This window comes from Nerophis lumbriciformis, linkage group LG12, assembly GCF_033978685.3.
Source record: "Nerophis lumbriciformis linkage group LG12, RoL_Nlum_v2.1, whole genome shotgun sequence".
Lineage (NCBI taxonomy): Eukaryota > Metazoa > Chordata > Actinopteri > Syngnathiformes > Syngnathidae > Nerophis > Nerophis lumbriciformis.
This window is the reverse complement of record NC_084559.2, coordinates 12,259,547-12,279,530: the sequence shown is the minus strand read 5'-3', so window position 1 is coordinate 12,279,530 and position 19,984 is coordinate 12,259,547. Positions and strand designations below refer to the sequence as shown.

The following is a 19,984-nucleotide window of genomic DNA, read 5'->3' as shown; positions in this document are numbered from 1 at the left end:
CCTGGTGAGCCGAGTGGGCCACTTTTAGTAAGCAGAACTGGCGCTGCGGGATGAACCGAACGCCGGGTTAAGGCTCCCGATGCCGACGCTCATCAGACCCCACAAAAGGTGTTGGTTGATATAGACAGCAGGACGGTGGCCATGGAAGTCGGAACCCGCTAAGGAGTGTGTAACAACCCACCTGCCGAATCAACTAGCCCTGAAAATGGATGGCGCTGGAGCGTCGGGCCCATACCCGGCCGTCGCCGGCAGCGAGAGCCGCGAGGGCTAGGCCGCGACGAGTAGGATGGCCGCCGCGGTGCGCGCTGAAGCCTCGGGCTCCCAGATGATTGCGCACTGGTGTGCGTCTGGGCCGTGACAGCGTGGCACGCATTGAATGTCTCTGCTGCATTGGATCAGACTCCTTTCTTTAACAGGCAAAAGCTTTATAACCTCACTAATGCCTTGCATCGTCTATATTAGATATATAACAACGGGCGGGTGCGGTTTTGATTAAATGTTAGTTCGGGTGGATGCGGATGGTTGACGACTTTTGTGATGCGGTTGCGGATGAAATAATTGCCTATCCGCGCATCTCTAATTGATATACAAAGTAGGAACCAGAATATTAATAACAGAAAGAAACAACCCTTTTGTGTGAATGAGTGTAAATGGGGAAGGGAGGTTTTTTGGGTTGGTGCACTAATTGTAAGTGTATCTTGTGTTTTTGATGTTGATTTAATAAAAAAATAAAAAAATAAAAAAATAATAATTAAAGCTGCAAGCAGTGATGGACGGGACCGACTTTGAGGGCTCATAAAATCCAAACCGGAGCACTAATTAAAACTCTTTCATCAACTTTTAATCAGAAGGGTTCAATCTCAATCAATCAATCAATCAATGTTTATCTATATAGCCCTAAATCACAAGTGTCTCAAAGGGCTGCACAAGCCACAACGACATCCTCGGTACAAAGCCCACATAAGGGAAAGGAAAAACTCACCCCAGTGGGACGTCGATGACCGAGCAAATTAAAAAACAAAACAAATCTACATACATCTTGATACTAACTGTTCAAATGACATGAATTTTGATGAAAGGATTTCATCAAAATCTCTCTCCTGTGCTAATTTGAAGCCGACACGACAAATGCGCTCAGAGGAGATAATGTTTGAAAAAAGGTGACTGTTTTTGCACAACTTTTGTTTTGAAGGGGGAATTGCAAACTTCCTGTTGATTTTTGCTGGGGGTTGTCAGTGTATGAAATATAGGTCCAAGTGAGACCTACATAGAGGATTTTGTTTCATGTCTCTACGACATTCCTACTGGGAGTTGCAGGCAGTTTTGTCTGTGTTTTTCTTCCTAGGGGGCGCTAGAGCTCAATTTTGAGTTTTGGGATTTGTTTTTTTGATTAGATCGCAATTTTCGCCAGTCCTGATGTGTGTGTTCAATTTGGTGAGTTTTGAAGCATGTTAAGGGGGTCAAATTACAGCTCAAAGGAGGCGGCGGTATAATATTAAAACGCTAGAAAGTCGAACCTCGGATTCAGGAGGAACAGTGTGGTTTTCGTCCTGGTCGTGGAACTGTGGACCAGCTCTATACTCTCGGCAGGGTCCTTGAGGGTGCATGGGAGTTTGCCCAACCAGTCTACATGTGTTTTGTGGACTTGGAGAAAGCATTCGACCGTGTCCCTCGGGAAGTCCTGTGGGGAGTGCTCAGAGAGTATGGGGTATCGGACTGTCTGATTGTGGCAGTCCGCTCCCTGTATGATCAGTGTCAGAGCTTGGTCCGCATTGCCGGTAGTAAGTCGGACACGTTTCCAGTGAGGGTTGGACTCCGCCAAGGCTGCCCTTTGTCACCGATTCTGTTCATAACTTTTATGGACAGAATTTCTAGGCGCAGTCAAGGCGTTGAGGGGATCTGGTTTGGTGGCTGCAGGATTAGGTCTCTGCTTTTTGCAGATGATGTGGTCCTGATGGCTTCATCTGGCCAGGATCTTCAGCTCTCACTGGATCGGTTCGCAGCTGAGTGTGAAGCGACTGGGATGAGAATCAGCACCTCCAAGTCCGAGTCCATGGTTCTCGCCCGGAAAAGGGTGGAGTGCCATCTGCGGGTTGGGGAGGAGATCTTGCCCCAAGTGGAGGAGTTCAAGTACCTCGGAGTCTTGTTCACGAGTGAGGGAAGAGTGAATCGTGAGATCGACAGGCGGATCGGTGCGGCGTCTTCAGTAATGCGGACGCTGTATCGGTCCGTTGTGGTGAAGAAGGAGCTGAGCCGGAAGGCAAAGCTCTCAATTTACCGGTCGATCTACGTTCCCATCCTCACCTATGGTCATGAGCTTTGGGTTATGACCGAAAGGACAAGATCACGGGTACAAGCGGCCGAAATGAGTTTCCTCCGCCGGGTGGCGGGGCTCTCCCTTAGAGATAGGGTGAGAAGCTCTGCCATCCGGGAGGAGCTCAAAGTAAAGCTGCTGCTCCTCCACATCGAGAGGAGCCAGATGAGGTGGTTCGGGCATCTGGTCAGGATGCCACCCGAACGCCTCCCTAGGGAGGTGTTTAGGGCACGTCCGACCGGTAGGAGGCCGCGAGGAAGACCCAGGACACGTTGGGAAGACTATGTCTCCCGGCTGGCCTGGGAACGCCTCGGGGTCCCACGGGAAGAGCTGGACGAAGTGGCTGGGGAGAGGGAAGTCTGGGCTTCCCTGCTTAGGCTGCTGCCCCCGCGACCCGACCTCGGATAAGCGGAAGAAGATGGATGGATGGATGGATAGAAATACACTAGGGTCCTCTGTCCCAAAGGGACTGGTCCCTAAAAATCCGACAGCGATAATAAAAAAAACGATACCGATAATTTCCGATATTACATTTTAAAGCATTTATCGGCCGATATTATCGGACATCTCTAATATTAACACAAAAAATATATTTTTTACCCCCCTCATCTTTTTCCATTTTTCATACATTTTTGAAAAAGCTCCAGAGAGCCACTAGGGCGGCGCTAAAGAGCCGACCCCCGGGTTAGGCAGTCGAGTACTAGAGAGCATGGACAAGCTAGCACGGTGGAAGCGCTTTTGATCATCAAAATTCATGTCATTTGAACAGTTAGTATCAAGATGTATGTAGATTTGTTTGTTTTTTTAATTTGCTCGGTCATCGAAGGCTGTCACACCCAAACATGCCACGAATTTAACTCGTCTTCGGGATGATGGCGATTAAAAAAAATAAAATAAAAATACAAAAAGGTGCATCTGGTGACATCTTTTAACAAAAATGAGTACTCATACTCACAGAGTAACATGTTTCGTGCGTGAGGACGAGCTTTTGAGTAGTTGAACACAGTCACAGGTACATTGTTGGACAAAAAGCTGGAGGACGGTCTGATAGTCGGGGCTCATTGTTTACAACCTGCTGTGCGCATGCGCACTTTCAAGGGGAGTGCTAAAATGCTGCGTTCATAATCAGTGGGATTTTTTTAAATTCAGGGAATGGTGCGCCAGTTTTATGTTTATAACAATATAGTATTTCTACAATAATTAGCAGCATTACGTTCTAGTTTGAATTAATGTATGTTCCATTTAAATCTATTTGGAGGACACGTTATTATTTGACCAACTTTTTTTTTTTTAAAACATGAAAGTGGTATCGTGCATTTCTGTCGTATACACACAGTGACGGTACTTCAATAAAACATGTTCATTCCCCAGGAAAGATGTTATTGCGTCAAACACCAAACTCTTTTTAAGCCCTAAATAGAACTGAAAAACATTTGTCTTCAAGTGACAGTCGTGCTAACGTTAGTTAGCCTCTTAGCAGTATAACCGGTAACTGCCAGTTGGCCACCTTTCGGTACCATTTTGTGTTTTGAAATGACCGTTTTAAGATTTATCGGTGTAAAACCATACGCGAGACAACATACAATGCGGTCATCGAAATATATTAACTTTAATCTATCTATTCTTACCTCCTCTCCTCTCTTCTTTTCGCTTCTCTTTTTTCTTCCCTTCCCGGCCACCGTAGCGTGGTGTTTTTACACCGCGACGTGTTTCAAAATACAGAGTGTAAGGACCCGGGGTTGTCCGAATACAGTGCCTGAACAAAAAAAAATACCGTCGATGACGTGTTGCCGGACAACATTGTCAACAGAGTGGGTTTGTACTTATTAGGGCCCGCATGGCCCATTGCAATGGGACATAAGGACCTATTGAATTTGTAAGGTTTTATTCTTTCTTTATTATTCTTCCGCCGCCTCTTTGAGCACTAATTGGACCCACTTAACATGCTTCAAAACTCACCATATTTGACCCACACATCAGGACCTGCGAAAATTGTCTTTTAATAAAAAAAACCGAACCCCAAAACTCAAAATTGCGCTCTAGCGCCCCCTAGGAAAAACAAAAAACTAGACTGCCTGTAACTCCCACTAGGAAGGTCGGAGAGACATGAAACAAAAACCTCTATGTAGGTTTGACTCAGACCTAGTTTTCATAATTGTATATCCTCGGGCAAAAATCAACAGGAAGTTGGCAATTCCCCCTTCAAGACAAAAAAAAGTACTAAAAACAGTCACTTTTGCCTTTTTGAGCTGTAATTTGACCCCCTTAACACGCTTCAAAACTCACCGAACTGAACGCACACATCAGGCCTGGCAAATATTGTGATCTAATAAAAAAAAAAACTAACCCCAAATTTAAAAATTGCGCTCTAGAGCAATTTTTGAATAAAACGGAGAAAAAACTGCTCCTCGGAAGAAAAAAATGACAAAACTGCCTGTAACTCCCACTGGGAAGGTCGGAGAGACATTAAACAAAATCCTCTCCGTAGGTCTCACTTAGACCTACATTTCATAAATTGACAACCCCCAGCAAAAATCTACAAGAAGCTTGCTATTCCCCCTTCAACACCGGTCACCTTTCTTCAAACATTATCTCCTCTGAGCGTGTTTGCTGTTTCGGCTTCAAACTAACACAGGAGAGAGATTGAACCCTTTTGATTAAAAGTTATGGAAAGAGTTTTAATACCGGCTCCGGTTTTGATTTTATGACCCTTCAAAGAACCTCTGCGCTGATGCTGCTGTTTTTTTTCAAGAAGGCTGCTTAAAAGCAGGAAGCACCAGCGTGCCCACACAATGCAGACAAGGTAGGTACACTAGACAAAAGTATTGGGAGAATTCGGACTAAAAGTAGACAAAAGTATTGGGACACTTATGACGAAAACTGAACAAAAGTATTGGGACACTTAGGACTAGCACCTGCCAAATACGCGGGCCCGACCAACGCTGCTTGCAGCTTTAATTTTGATTATTGTTTCTCGTCCGTTTGTAAATGTTGAAATTTATAAATAAAAGTAAAAAAAAAAATTAAATTAAATTTAAAAAAAAAGTGGACCAAAGAATGCTAACGCAATTTTTTTTTAAATAAAAGACATTATGTGGGAAATGCACTAAAATATATTTATTTATTATTAATTTATTTAATTATATTTTATTTTATTTCTGATTATCATTATTATTAATGTATTATTCTTTTTTTCTGTTTATTTAATTAATGTATTTGTAGATATTACTTTTTTGTTGTTGTTTCTTTCTTTTTCTGGGGGGGTGGTATGGGTGGGATGCAAACAAAAATATTTTGACATTTAGGGCATACAATAGATATATGATTTATGTAAATATGATGTAATGGATAGGAATGTCTGATGCTGGATGTCAATCAAAATTAAATGGGGGAAAAAAAAAAGTATTAGAAATTTACTTTAAAAACGCTTTTTTTACCGCCAACAACCAAAAAGCTATGAAAACTATGATGCTGTGCTCCACATTTTGATTAATTTATGGAACTTGTGTGAGCCTATGGCTTTACACCAGGGGGGTCAAACTCATTTTAGATGGGGGGCCACATGGGAGAAAAAATAACTTCAAAAGATAACTTAAAAATAAAGACAACTTCAGATTGTTTTGTTTAAAAATGTAATGAGCACATTCTGAAAATGTACAAATCGTAATGTTTTGTTTTTGTTTACACTTACATGTTGCGGTTAATAGTATTCTACCTTTATTTGTTGTTATTTATACTTTCTGAATAAGTTGTGTGATAATGTTCATCAGTCAACTCATTGGTGTTAATTTTCAATTTATCACAATAAAAAAAAATATATAAAAATCAAATTAGAGGACGTTATTTATGTAGTTTGCTCATTTTCCTTACGACTGGTGCACTAACGTGGTTTATTTTTTTACATATGTAGCATCATCTACAAAGATACAAAGAATTGCTATTGTGACATCTAGTGGACACATTTAGAACAGCAGTTTCTTTCATTCCAAAATTTCGGCTCATTTTTATACTTAGCAAATTCATCCCGCGGGCCGGATAAAACCTGTTCGCGGGCCAGGGGTGTCAAACTCATTTTAGATGGGGGGCCACATGGGAGAAAAATAACTTAAAAATAAAGACAACTTCAGATTGTTTTCTTTGTGTAAAATTTGAACAAGTACATTCTGAAAATGTACAAATGGTAATGTTTTTTTTTTTTCCACTTACATGTTGCGGTTAATAGTATTCTACCTTTATTTGTCGTTATTTATACTTACTGAATAAGTTGTGTGATAATGTTCATCAGTCAACTCATTGGTGTTCATTTTCAATTTCCATCCATCTTCTTCCGCTTATCCGAGGTCGGGTCGCGGGGGCAGCAGCCTAAGCAGGGAAGCTCAGACTTCCCTCTCCCCAGCCACTTCGTCCAGCTCTTCCTGTGGAACCCCGAGGCGTTCCCAGGCCAGCCGGGAGACATAGTCTTCCCAACGTGTCCTGGGTCTTCCCCGCGGCCTCCTACCGGTCGGACGTGCCCTAAACACCTCCCTAGGGAGGCGTTCGGGTGGCATCCTGACCAGATGCCCGAACCACCTCATCTGGCTCCTCTCCATGTGGAGGAGCAGCAGCTTTACTTTGAGCTCCCCCCGGATGACAGAGCTTCTCACCCTATCTCTAAGGGAGAGCCCCGCCACCCGGCGGAGGAAACTCATTTCGGCTGCTTGTACCCGTGATCTTGTCCTTTCGGTCATAACCCAAAGCTCATGACCATAGGTGAGGATGGGAACGTAGATCGACCGGTAAATTGAGAGCTTTGCCTTCCGGCTCAGCTCCGTCTTCACCACAACGGATCGATACAGCGTCCGCATTACTGAAGACGCCGCACCGATCCGCCTGTCGATCTCACGATCCACTCTTCCCTCACTCGTGAACAAGACTCCGAGGTACTTGAACTCCTCCACTTGGGGCAAGATCTCCTCCCCAACCCGGAGATGGCACTCCACCCTTTTCCGGGCGAGAACCATGGACTCGGACTTGGAAGTGCTGATTCTCATCCCAGTCGCTTCACACTCGGCTGCGAACCGATCCAGTGAGAGCTGAAGATCCTGGCCAGATGAAGCCATCAGGACCACATCATCTGCAAAAAGCAGAGAACTAATCCTGCAGCCACCAAACCAGATCCCCTCAACGCCTTGACTGCGCCTAGAAATTCTGTCCATTAAAGTTATGAACAGAATCGGTGACAAAGGGCAGCCTTGGCGGAGTCCAACCCTCACTGGAAACGTGTCCGACTTACTGCCGGCAATGCGGACCAAGCTCTGGCACCGAGCATACAGGGAGCGGACCGCCACAATCAGACAGTCCGTTACCCCATACTCTCTGAGCACTCCCCACAGCACTTCCCGAGGGACACGGTCAAATGCCTTCTCCAAGTCCACAAAACACATGTAGACTGGTTGGGCAAACTCCCATGCACCCTCAAGGACCCTGCCGAGAGTATAGAGCTGGTCCACAGTTCCACGACCAGGACGAAAACCACACTGTTCCTCCTGAATCCGAGGTTCGACTATCCGGCGTAGCCTCCTCTCCAGTACACCTGAATAGACCTTACCGGGAAGGCTGAGGAGTGTGATCCCACGATAGTTAGAACACACCCTCCGGTTTCCCTTCTTAAAGAGAGGAACCACCACCCCGGTCTGCCAATCCAGAGGTACCGCCCCCGATGTCCACGCGATGCTGCAGAGTCTTGTCAACCAAGACAGCCCCACAGCCTTAAGGAACTCCGGGCGGATCTCATCTACCCCTGGGGCCTTGCCACCGAGGAGCTTTTTAACTACCTCAGCCCCAGAAATAGGAGAGCCCACCACAGACTCCCCAGGCACTGCTTCCTCATAGGAAGACGTGTTGGTGGGATTGAGGAGGTCTTCGAAGTATTCCCTCCACCGATCCACAACATCCGCAGTCGAGGTCAGCAGAACACCATCCCCTCCATACACGGTGTTGATAGTGCACTGCTTCCCCTTCCTGAGGCGGCGGATGGTGGTCCAGAATTGCTTCGAAGCCGTCCGGAAGTCGTTTTCCATGGCTTCCCCGAACTCCTCCCATGTCCGAGTTTTTGCCTCTGCGACCGCTGAAGCCGCACACCGCTTGGCCTGTCGGTACTTGTCCGCTGCCTCAGGAGTCCTATGAGCCAAAAGAACCCGATAGGACTCCTTCTTCAGCTTGACGGCATCCCTCACCGCCGGTGTCCACCAACGGGTTCTAGGATTACCGCCACGACAAGCACCAACTACCTTGCGGCCACAGCTCCAATCAGATGGAGATTTCAAGTTCCAACAGGACTTGGCGCCTGCACACAGCGCAAAATCTACCCGTGCCTGGTTTACGGACCATGGTATTTCTGTTCTAAATTGGCCCGCCAACTCCCCTGACCTTAGCCCCATAGAAAATCTGTGGGGTATTGTGAAAAGGAAGATGCAGAATGCCAGACCCAAAAACGCAGAAGAGTTGAAGGCCACTATCAGAGCAACCTGGGCTCTCATAACACCTGAGCAGTGCCAGAAACTCATCGACTCCATGCCACGCCGCATTAACGCAGTAATTGAGGCAAAAGGAGCTCCAACCAAGTATTGAGTATTGTACATGCTCATATTTTTCATTTTCATACTTTTCAGTTGGCCAACATTTCTAAAAATCCCTTTTTTGTATTAGCCTTAAGTAATATTCTAACTTTGTGACACACGGAATTTTGGATTTTCATTTGTTGCCACTTCAAATCATCAAAATTAAATGAAATAAACATTTGAATGCATCAGTCTGTGTGCAATGAATAAATATAATGTACAAGTTACACCTTTTGAATGCAATTACTGAAATAAATCAAGTTTTTCAAAATATTCTAATTTACTGGCTTTTACCTGTATATATATATTTTGAATTCTTCTTTAGTTGCTTTATTGAATTTACAACCCCCTGCCGCTGTTTTGTACTGTTTCTGTACAAGTTTTGATCATTATTATTTCTTTGCTTATACAGGTATGTAAATGATGCATATTATAAATAAAAGGTTTGTATATAAAAAAACTGGGAAATGCCCTACACGTTGCAAACAAACAAGACATGCAGTAGAACATGAATGGATATTTTAACATCAGTCAATTTTAATCATAAGAAAAAATGCAAAGTTTCCACTTCGGAACGCAGATGAGCATAGTTGATGTTGTACAGATTTTTAAAATTCCCTTTAATATTAGGCAAGAGCTGTGCAAAGCTGTTATAGGGTTCATACGTTCTGTAACGACTGTGTCAGAAATAATACATTTGATAGCTCTTTACACCATTAATGATTCATTTACTGATACAAGAAAATGTATATATATATATATTAACATCTGGAAATGATCAACTTATCCCAGTAGCCTTCATTAAACTAGACAACACATTTAGAATTTGGTTACAGAAGTACCGTATTTTTCGGACTATAAGTCGCAGTTTTTTTTTCCATAGTTTGGCCGGGGGTGCGACTTATACTCAGGAGCGACTTATGTGTGAAATTATTAACACATTACCGTAAAATATCAAATATTATTATTTAGCTCATTCACGTAAGAGACTAGACGTATAAGACTTCATGGGATTTAGCGATTAGGAGTGACAGATTGTTTGGTAAACGTATAGCATGTTTCCATATGAGTTGTAAATATAAACGGAATACAATGATTTGCAAATCCTTTCCAACCCATATTCAGTTGAATATGCTACAAAGAAAACATATTTGATGTTCAAACTCATAAAAAAATTTTTTTTTGCAAATAATCATTAACTTTAGAATTTGATGCCAGCAACACGTGACAAAGAAGTTGGGAAAGGTGGCAATAAATACTGATAAAGTTGAGGAATGCTCATCAAACACTTATTTGGAACATCCCACAGGTGTGCAAGCTAATTGGGAACAGGTGGGTGCCATGATTGGGTATAAAAACAGCTTCCCAAAAAATGCTGTCTTTCACAAGAAAGGATGGGGCGAGGTACACCCCTTTGTCCACAACTGCGTGAGCAAATAGTCAAACAGTTTAAGAACAACGTTTCTCAAAGTGCAAAGAAATTTAGAGATTTCAACATCTACGGTCCATAATATCATCAAAAGGTTCAGAGAATCTGGAGAAATCACTCCACGTAAGCGGCATGGCCGGAAACCAACATTGAATGACCGTGACCTTCCATCCCTCAGACGGCACTGTGTCAAAAACCGACATCAATCTCTAAAGGATATCACCACATGGGCTCAGGAACACTTCAGAAAACCACTGTCACTAAATACAGTTGGTCGCTACATCTGTAAGTGCAGGTTAAAGCTCTACTATGCAAAGCGAAAGCCATTTATCAACAACACCCAGAAACGCCGCCGGCTTCTCTGGGCCCGAGATCATCTAGATGGACTCATGCAAAGTGGAAAAGTGTTCTGTGGTCTGACGAGTCCACATTTCAAATTGTTTTTTCGTGTCATCCGGACCAAAGGGGAAGGGAACTATCCAGACTGTTATAGGTGCAAAGTTCAAAAGGCAGCATGTGTGATGGTATGGGGGTGCATTAGTGTCCAAGGCATGGGTAACTTACACATCTGTGAAGGCACCATTAATGCTGAAAGGTACATACAGGTTTTGGAACAACATATGTTGCCATCTAAGCACCGTCTTTTTCATGGACGCCCCTGCTTATTTCAGCAAGACAATGCCAAGCCACATTCAGCAAGTGTTACAAAGGATTGGCTTCGTAAAAAAAAAAAAAGAGTGCGGGTACTTTCCTGGCCCGCCTGCAGTCCAGACCTGTCTCTCATCGAAAATGTGTGGCGCATTATGAAGCGTAAAATACGACCCCGGACTGTTGAATGACTGAAGCTCTACATAATACAAGAATGGGAAAGAATTCCACTTTCAAAGCTTCAACAATTAGTTTCCTCAGTTCCCAATCGTTTATTGAGTGTTGTTAAAAGAAAAGGTGATGTAACACAGTGGTGAACATGCCCTTTCCCCAACTACTTTGTCACATGTTGCAGCCATGAAATTCTAAGTTAATTATTATTTGCAAAAAAATAAAATAAAGTTTATGAGTTTGAACATCAAATATGTTGTCTTTGTAGTGCATTCAATTGAATATGGTTTGAAAATAATTTGCAAATCATTGTATTGCGTTTATATTTACATCTAACACAATTTCCCAACTCATATGGAAACGGGGTTTGTATATGTTATAGTTATTTGAATGACTCTTACCATAATATGTTACGTTAACATACCAGTTGGTTATTTATGCCTCATATAACGTACACTTATTCAGCCTGTTGTTCACTATTCTTTATTTATTTTAAATTGACTTTCAAATGTCTATTCTTGGTGTTGGCTTTTATCAAATACATTTCCCCCCAAAAATGCGACTTATACTCCAGTGTGACTTATATATGTCTTTTTCCTTCTTTATTATGCATTTTCGGCCGGTGCGACTTATACTCCGAAATATACGGTAGTCATTTTTCATCACCATAAACCACACTTAACAAATGAAAATGGATGTTTGTAAGTAGTAGTAACAATTTAGCATCAGGTTATTTGCGCTTTCGTTGTGTTGATCAACTGGGGAGCTGTCAGTTCTTTCATGCATATTGTCGCACAATATATTTTTTACATCTCGCACAAATTGGTATGCTCATTCAACCGGATACCCGTACAGTATGATAAAAGTTGCTTAAGGCTTTCCCCCACCAACAAATACCTGCAGTCCATGCTAGACAACTGAGCCAGGGTTTGAAAACCTCTTGTTGCATGGATACAATAAACGTGACGCTGCGTTTTGTAAAAACAGAAAAAAAGGCAACAAACGTGCACTAATGTCCCGTCACCAGCTGCTTACATGTTAGTTCAATCCTAGAGTAATGGCATCTGCCATGTACAGGCAGAAATAAATGGAAGAACAGTGTCTACTTACATCTCCTTCAACATTGTCACTCAAACAATGAAACGGATTCCAATTAATGATAAGAATTTAAAGTGAAACCATACCATTGTTGTATGTTATCAAGGTTTCTCTTGGTGGTAATCGTTGTTGTAATTCCTTAACTCTTAATAAATAAATAATTGGGACAACAAATATAAACAACTGTCAAATAATAGGGGGGGGGGGATAAAGCTATGATATAAAGTTTTACTCTAAAATAAATGAGAATGCCAAATGTTGGCAGAAATTGTTAACAAAGGAGATAATGGAACAAAGGGCTAAACATGGCTTTGTGGATAAAACTCCACTGTCATCATAGCCTGAGAAAAGCCTCGCTCTCATCACTGCTGCCGTTCCACTTTATTATTTTATACCGTCGTGTCGTTTGATGGCCGTGATGCGTCAGAGTCGTCGCTTTGAAGCCCCGGTTGAGCCAGTCCTTCGTCCGTATTTGGCCATGAGCTCATGGACTCGTGCACCGTGACCGTGTGCTCCTCCATCTGCTTTTGGAGGCTGTCCATCTCCTCCCTGACAACACAAAAATACATACAAACAATCAAAGCACATGTAGACTAGAATTGGGGAAAAGATGCCTTACGTTATTACATACGCAGGTGATATAAATGGAGCACAAAGGCGTCTTACTTAAGCAGCCGTAAACAGTTGTGCAAGTTATTGAGGGGCTCCTTGTTGACCGCAGTGGAAGGTTTTAGCAGCTCATCGAGCAGCGAGGCAGGCACTGGGCAGTCTGGGATCTTGACCGGCGTCACGGGATTGGATGGGTTGCCCTCACTTTTCACTTCCATCCGTTGCTGACAAAATAGCACAGGCTATCTTAGACTTAGACTTAGACAAACTTTAATGATCCACAAGGGAAATTGTTCCACACAGTAGCTCAGTTACAAAAGGCGTTCTTTAGCATACTTAAGGAATTGAATATGTGCTCACTACAGTGTGACAAGTGCATACCTGCCAACTTTTGAAATCAGAAAAACCTAGTAGCCAGGGTCCAGGGGCTGTAGGTCCATGATTGATTGCATTCAGACAGGTTAAAATGTTGCTAAAACCATCACTTTTCTATCAGTCACAGTGACTTTTCAAAACAAAAATATTACAGCAAAAATCATATGGGTTGATTGACATGTTTATTCTGTAAGCTAACTTCAATAGTTTGAAATTATTTTGACAGTTAATGCCAGTTATCCTGTCAACCTTTCACAAGACTTCAATTTGTTAATTGAAAGTATAAACAGTATAAACACTTTTTACAGTAAACAAATGGTAAAACAGTACTAAACAATTCCATTAAAAAAAAAATTGGTGTCATTATTAACTTTCTGTCCAAGCTTGTATAATCTACTGCCTTGTTCAATTGTAAAAAATATTCTGTGCCTAAAATTCACATTTCTATCACAATTATCATACTGTAAACATGGTAAGCTAACTTCATTAAAATTAATAGTCCTGTCAATAGCATGGAATTACAATTCAAATGTAGTTTTTTTGTAAGGAATTCAAAATATGAAAAATTAATGAAAATTAATTTAAGCCATCAGACACTTGAAAAGTGGCACATCACATCTCTAATGTAATCATTTTAACTTTTCAACAGAAATAGCACTGCAAAAATATTAAGGACATACTTCTGTATTTTGGTAGTTATGCTGTCAACATTTAACCAGATTTCTTCAACTTGGACTTGAAAGCATACATAGTATAAACACTTTTAACAGTATAACAGTACTAAACAATTCCAATAGATAACATTGGTGTCATTACCTTTTTGTGGCTAAAATCCAAATTTAGCAACGGCATTAGACTTGTGTTTTTTTGTCCCAACGTGGTCTTTTACATCGCTAATTCCTCCGTGTCCGATCGAAAAATCTTGTCTGCACAAGGTGCAATTCGCGTAGTTTTCACCCTTTTTGGAACGGATAATTATTCCCGGATAGGCTTTTGAATATTCTTCACGGAATGACTGCAGTTTTCTTTTCGGTTTAAGACTTGTTTGCGATTTTTCTCCGGCTGATTCCATGATCGTTCGCTCGTTTGGAAACAATGGCAACTGGTGCCTCGTGCTTGGCAGCGGTGCTATAAATAGCCTCGCGCATAGCATTCGGAATGGCTCGATAGGAAGTTACGGGAAGCAGTGTCGATTGTCATTGTTGTTGCACGATTTCGTGAATAAAACTTTAAAAAAAAAATTTTTTTTTAATGAATGAAAAACCGTATTTTTTATCACTGCAACCGTAACCCGGAATAGGTTGACGAAAACCGTACTAATTACGGGAAAACCGGAGTAGTTGGCAGGTATGCAAGTGCGGTAATGTCAAACTCAAATGCTAAACACCGACAATAGTTTTTAATTGCAATTACAGTATTTTATAGATTTTGTAATGAAGTTGAGCTGTATGTTAAATAGGGGTGTAACGGTACACAAAAATGTCGGTTCGGTACGTACCTCGGTTTAGAGGTCACGGTTCGGTTCATATTCGGGACAGTAAGAAAACAACAAAATATACATTTTCGGGTTATTTATTTACCAAATTTGCAAAATCTTCCACCAAAAATATTTTTCTTAGTGGAATATTTGATGTGAAGTAATGGGAACCTTGGATAGGTCAATAATTCATAATAACATTGATTTTGATTCAATATTATGTTTTGAGCAATGACAGTTTGAAAGAAAAAAAACAGCTTTGTTTTATTAGTCAACATTGCAACTTTTTCTAAATTACATTTAACCTTTAAGCTTTTTTATTTCACTTTTGTTATGTTTTTGTTTATTTTAATAGTATTTTTAGAATGTGCCGTGGGCCTGTAAGACATTAGCTGTGGGCCGCAAATGGCCTCCGGGGCACACTTTTGACACCCCTGCTATAGATAATAAAAAATTAAATGTGATACATCTATGGATAAAAAGCAGAGCCTGGCGACGCATGCACGTTTATCATAACTCTCTCTCTCTCTCTCTGTCTCTGCCCCTCCCTCACCAATGCTGCTGCTGCACGCACAATTTGTTTTGTTTTTAACCCCTTCTTAACCCTGAACGTACATTGAAAATACAAACTGCCGGACATTTGAGGCATTTAAGAAACTCTGCCCTGACAATAGTTTAGTTTTATATATGTTGACCACATTAACCCTGGCAATGGACCCTGTGTGTATATGTATGTTATTGTTATGTTAAAAGGATAAAGCCATTGTTTACAAATTTTGGTAAATAAATAACCAGAAAATGTATATTTTGTTTTTTTCTTACTGTACCGAAAATGAACCGAACCGTGACCTCTAAACCGAGGTACGTACCGAACCGAAATTTTGGTGTACCATTACACCCTTAATAATACCTAACAACTAATTTGACTATAAGAGGCAACACACGTCAAACAAATATTCATCCTTTTAAACAATGACACTGGTATAAAAAGGTTTAACCGGACGCAATCAATGTCAGTCACACAAAGTCAGAAAATTGGATGCATCACCTTCCTCAGGCGGTTCTGTTTGAGGTCCTGCTTGAGTTGCTGGTTCTGTAGCAGGACAGTCTTCATGCTGTTCCTCAGCTCACCTACTTTTGCTTGCAGCATAAACTTGTCCTTCTGTGTGCCACTCAGCTCCTCCTGGACCGTCTCCAACTCAACCTTGATGTTCTGTGATCGGAGGGAACAAATAAGCCCATTTTACTTTCACATTCTCCTGAAAATCCATACTTGCCTGCAAAGCCGTCTGCAGGCTGTCGAGCTCTCTGTGGTGGCACTGCTCCATCATCTCCAACTGCTGCTTCTGAGCCTCAATCTCCCTCTGCCTCTGTTCCACCTCCCACTTCAGGTCTTCAACCTGTGAAAGCAGTCAATGTTCCACTTAAGACAAAATTAGACTTTTTCAACATTATTTTACATGCATAAAAACTCCAAAACATTAACCTTTGTGTTCTTTATTCAACCGTTAGGCAATACAATACACCCAATCGAGTGTGGTAAGCACATAGAAGTTTATCACAAGAAAATAATTCAACGCCTTACTTCTTGATTAGTGAGGGGCTGCCTTGACATCTCTTCGTCCAATTGTTTCTGAAGGATCTGCAGCTGGGAATGGGCCTCGGTCAGCTCTTCTTGGAAACTGGAGATCTCCTGAGCGTGCTTCTCATCCTGAGATCTGTGGATTGAGCACATGGTAAATAGGAAATGTTTAGAGATGTCCGATAATATCGGACTGCCGATATTATCGGCCGATAAATGCTTTAAAATCTAATATAAGGCTATGCAGAAAACTGATGGCTACAAAGTAAACAAAAACAGAATGCTGGACGACAGCAAAGACTTACTGTGGAGCACAGACGATGTACATCCGAACATGACATGACAATTAGAGATGTCCGATAATATTGGACTGCCGATATTATCGGCCGATAAATGCTTTAAAATGTAATATCGGAAATTATCGGTATCGGTTTGAAAAAGTAAAATTTATGACTATTTAAAACGCCGCTGTACGGAGTGGTACACGGACGTAGGGAGAAGTACAGAGCGCCAATAAACCTTAAAGGCACTGTCTTGTGTCTTGGGTGGTGGTTCCTCTCTTTAAGAAGGGGAACCGGAGGGTGTGTTCTAACTATCGTGGGATCACACTCCTCAGCCTTCCCGGTAAGGTCTATTCAGGTGTACTGGAGAGGAGGCTACGCCGGATAGTCGAACCTCGGATTCAGGAGGAACAGTGTGGTTTTCGTCCTGGTCGTGGAACTGTGGACCAGCGCTATACTCTCGGCAGGGTCCTTGAGGGTGCATGGGAGTTTGCCCAACCAGTCTACATGTGCTTTGTGGACTTGGAGAAGGCATTCGACCGTGTCCCTCGGGAAGTCCTGTGGGGAGTGCTCAGAGAGTACGGGGTATCGGACTGTCTGATTGTGGCAGTCCGCTCCCTGTATGATCAGTGCCAGAGCTTGGTCCGCATTGCCGGTAGTAAGTCGGACACGTTTTCAGTGAGGGTTGGACTCCGCCAAGGCTGCCCTTTGTCACCCATTCTGTTCATAACTTTTATGGACAGAATTTCTAGGCGCAGTCAAGGCGTTGAGGAGATCTGGGTTGGTGGCTGCAGGATTAGGTCTCTGCTTTTTGCAGATGATGTGGTCCTGATGGCTTCATCTGGCCAGAATCTTCAGCTCTCACTGGATCGGTTCGCAGCTGAGTGTGAAGCGACTGGGATGAGAATCAGCACCTCCAAGTCCGAGTCCATGGTTCTCGCCCGGAAAAGGGTGGAGTGCCATCTCCGGGTTGGGGAGGAGATCTTGCCCCAAGTGGAGGAGTTCAAGTACCTCGGAGTCTTGTTCACGAGTGAGGGAAGAGTGGATCGTGAGATCGACAGGCGGATCGGTGCGGCTTCTTCAGTAATGCGGACGCTGTATCGATCCGTTGTGGTGAAGAAGGAGCTGAGCCGGAAGGCAAAGCTCTCAATTTACCGGTCGATCTACGTTCCCATCCTCACCTATGGTCATGAGCTTTGGGTTATGACCGAAAGGACAAGATCACGGGTACAAGCGGCCGAAATGAGTTTCCTCCGCCGGGTGGCGGGGCTCTCCCTTAGAGATAGGGTGAGGAGCTCAAAGTAAAGCCGCTGCGCCTCCACATCGAGAGGAGCCAGATGAGGTGGTTCGGGCATCTGGTCAGGATGCCACCCGAACGCCTCCCTAGGGAGGTGTTTAGGGCACGTCCGACCGGTAGGAGGCCGCGGGGAAGACCCAGGACACGTTGGGAAGACTATGTCTCCCGGCTGGCCTGGGAACGCCTCGGGGTCCCACAGGAAGAGCTGGACGAAGTGGCTGGGGAGAGGGAAGTCTGGGCTTCCCTGCTTAGGCTGCTGCCCCCGCGACCCGACCTCGGATAAGCGCAAGAAGATGGATGGATGGATGGATGGATGGCACTGTCTTTGCATGCCGGCTAAATCACATAATATCTACGGCTTTTCACACACACACAAGTGAATGCAATTCATACTTGGTCAACAGTCATACAGGTCACACTGAGGGTGGCAGTATAAACAACTTTAACACTGTTACAAATATGCGCTACACTGTGAACCCACACCAAACAAGAATGACAAACACATTTCGGGAGAACATCCGCACCGTAACACAACATAAACACAACAGAACAAATACCCAGAACCCCTTGCAGCACTAACTCTTCCGGGACGCTACAATACACCCCCCCCCCCCCCCGCTACCTCCTGGTTGAGAAGGCCTGGCTCTCAGTCTCCGTTCTAAATTCATCCCAAAGGTGTTCTATCGGGTTCAGTTCAGGACTCTGTGCAGGCCAGTCAAGTTCATCCACACCAGACTCTGTCATCCATGTCTGTATTGACCTTGCTTTGTTGGACGAGGAAGGGGTCAGCTCAAAACTGTTCCCACAAGGTTGGGAGCATGGAATTGTCCAAAATGTTTTGGTATCCTTTCACTGGAACTAAGGGGCCAAGCCCAACTCCTGAAAAACAACCCCACACCATAATTCCTCCTCCACCAAATTTCACACTCGGCACAATGCAGTCCGAAATGTAGCGTTCTCCTGGCAGCCTCCAAACCCAGACTGGTCCATCACTCCAGAGTCCAGTGGCGATGTGCTTTACACCACCGCATCCCACGCTTTGCATTGGACTTGGTGATGTATGGCTTAGATGCAGCTGCTCGGCCATGGAAACCCATTCCACGGAGCTCTCTGCGTACTGTACGTGGGCTAATTGGAAGGTCACATGAAGTCTGGAGCTCTGTAGCAACTGACTGTGCAGAAAGTCTTTGCACTATGCGCTTCGGCATCCGCTGACCCCTCTCTGTCAGTTTACGTGGCCTACCACTTGGTGGCTGAGTTGCTGTTGTTCCCAAACTCTTCCATTTTCTTATAATAAAGCCAACGGTTGACTTTGGAATATTTAGGAGCGAGGAAATTTCACGACTGGATTTGTTGCACAGGTGGCATCCTATGACAGTTCCACGCTGGAAATCACTGAGAGCGGCCCATTCTTTCACAAATGTTTGTAGAAACAGTCTCCATGCCTAAGTGCTTGATTTGATACACCAAGTGATTAGGACACCTGATTCTCATCATTTGGATGGGTGGCCAAATACTTTTGGCAATATAGTGTATGTGCTTACTGTAGTTTTTGAGCTTCTTGTTGCAGAGCTTTGACCAAGTCCTCTTTGGCCAGCAGCTCTTTCTTGATCTCTGACAGCTCCAACATGGCAGCTCTGTAGTGTCTCCTATTGTGGGCTGCTTCAGCTTTTGCTGCAGATACCTGGAAGATGCGTTACATCGTTACAAACTAAAAGCAAAAACTTGCTAAAACACAACAGCTGTTTAAATAACCCCACAAGACTCCATTCTTTGTGATTGGTTATTTAAAAAACAAAAAGTTAGTGACCAAGAGCTCCTACTTGTTCTTTAAGATCTTTGACTTTGGTTTTCTCCTTTTCCAAGGCAAGCTGCAGAGTTTGCACAACCTGTTTCATTTGTTGATCCTCCTCCTCTTTGCGTTGAAGAACAGCTTGAACCTGAAAGTTGGTCCGTACAAAAATAATGTGGATTAGTCAAAGTATTTCCCATACATTAAAATTTGGACTACCACAAATACATTTGGCACTACCTGTTAAACGGGTCATATTATGATTTTTTTAACATTTAAAACACGTCCTTGTGGTCCAAATAACATGTAATG

General features: G+C 43.2%; 2 protein-coding genes across 4 annotated transcripts in view; both read right to left on the bottom strand.

Moving 5' to 3' along the window:
• Window positions 1-4,042, bottom strand: part of LOC140679255 (ankyrin repeat and LEM domain-containing protein 2-like) — a 56,607-nt gene extending 52,565 nt beyond the window's left edge. Inside the window, exon 1 of one of the 2 annotated variants that reach the window (XM_072914297.1) lies at window positions 3,943-4,042. The gene's annotated coding sequence lies outside the window, so the exon portion shown is untranslated. Of the gene's footprint in view, window positions 1-3,269; window positions 3,391-3,942 lie in introns of those variants that run through there. The other variant, XM_072914298.1, reaches the window with a different exon arrangement.
• Window positions 4,043-11,468: 7,426 nt separating this feature from the next.
• The window catches only part of LOC140679254 (golgin subfamily A member 3-like), a 41,453-nt gene continuing 32,937 nt past the window's right edge, over window positions 11,469-19,984 (bottom strand). For both annotated transcript variants that reach the window (XM_072914295.1, XM_072914296.1), the window contains exons 17-23: window positions 19,704-19,820; window positions 19,425-19,564; window positions 16,306-16,438; window positions 15,998-16,120; window positions 15,769-15,933; window positions 12,926-13,092; window positions 11,469-12,808 (exon numbers count right to left, since the gene is read on the bottom strand). In XM_072914295.1, the coding sequence (XP_072770396.1) occupies window positions 12,649-12,808; window positions 12,926-13,092; window positions 15,769-15,933; window positions 15,998-16,120; window positions 16,306-16,438; window positions 19,425-19,564; window positions 19,704-19,820 (1,005 nt within the window). In that variant the 3' untranslated portion in view covers window positions 11,469-12,648. The remainder of the gene's footprint in view (window positions 12,809-12,925; window positions 13,093-15,768; window positions 15,934-15,997; window positions 16,121-16,305; window positions 16,439-19,424; window positions 19,565-19,703; window positions 19,821-19,984) is intronic.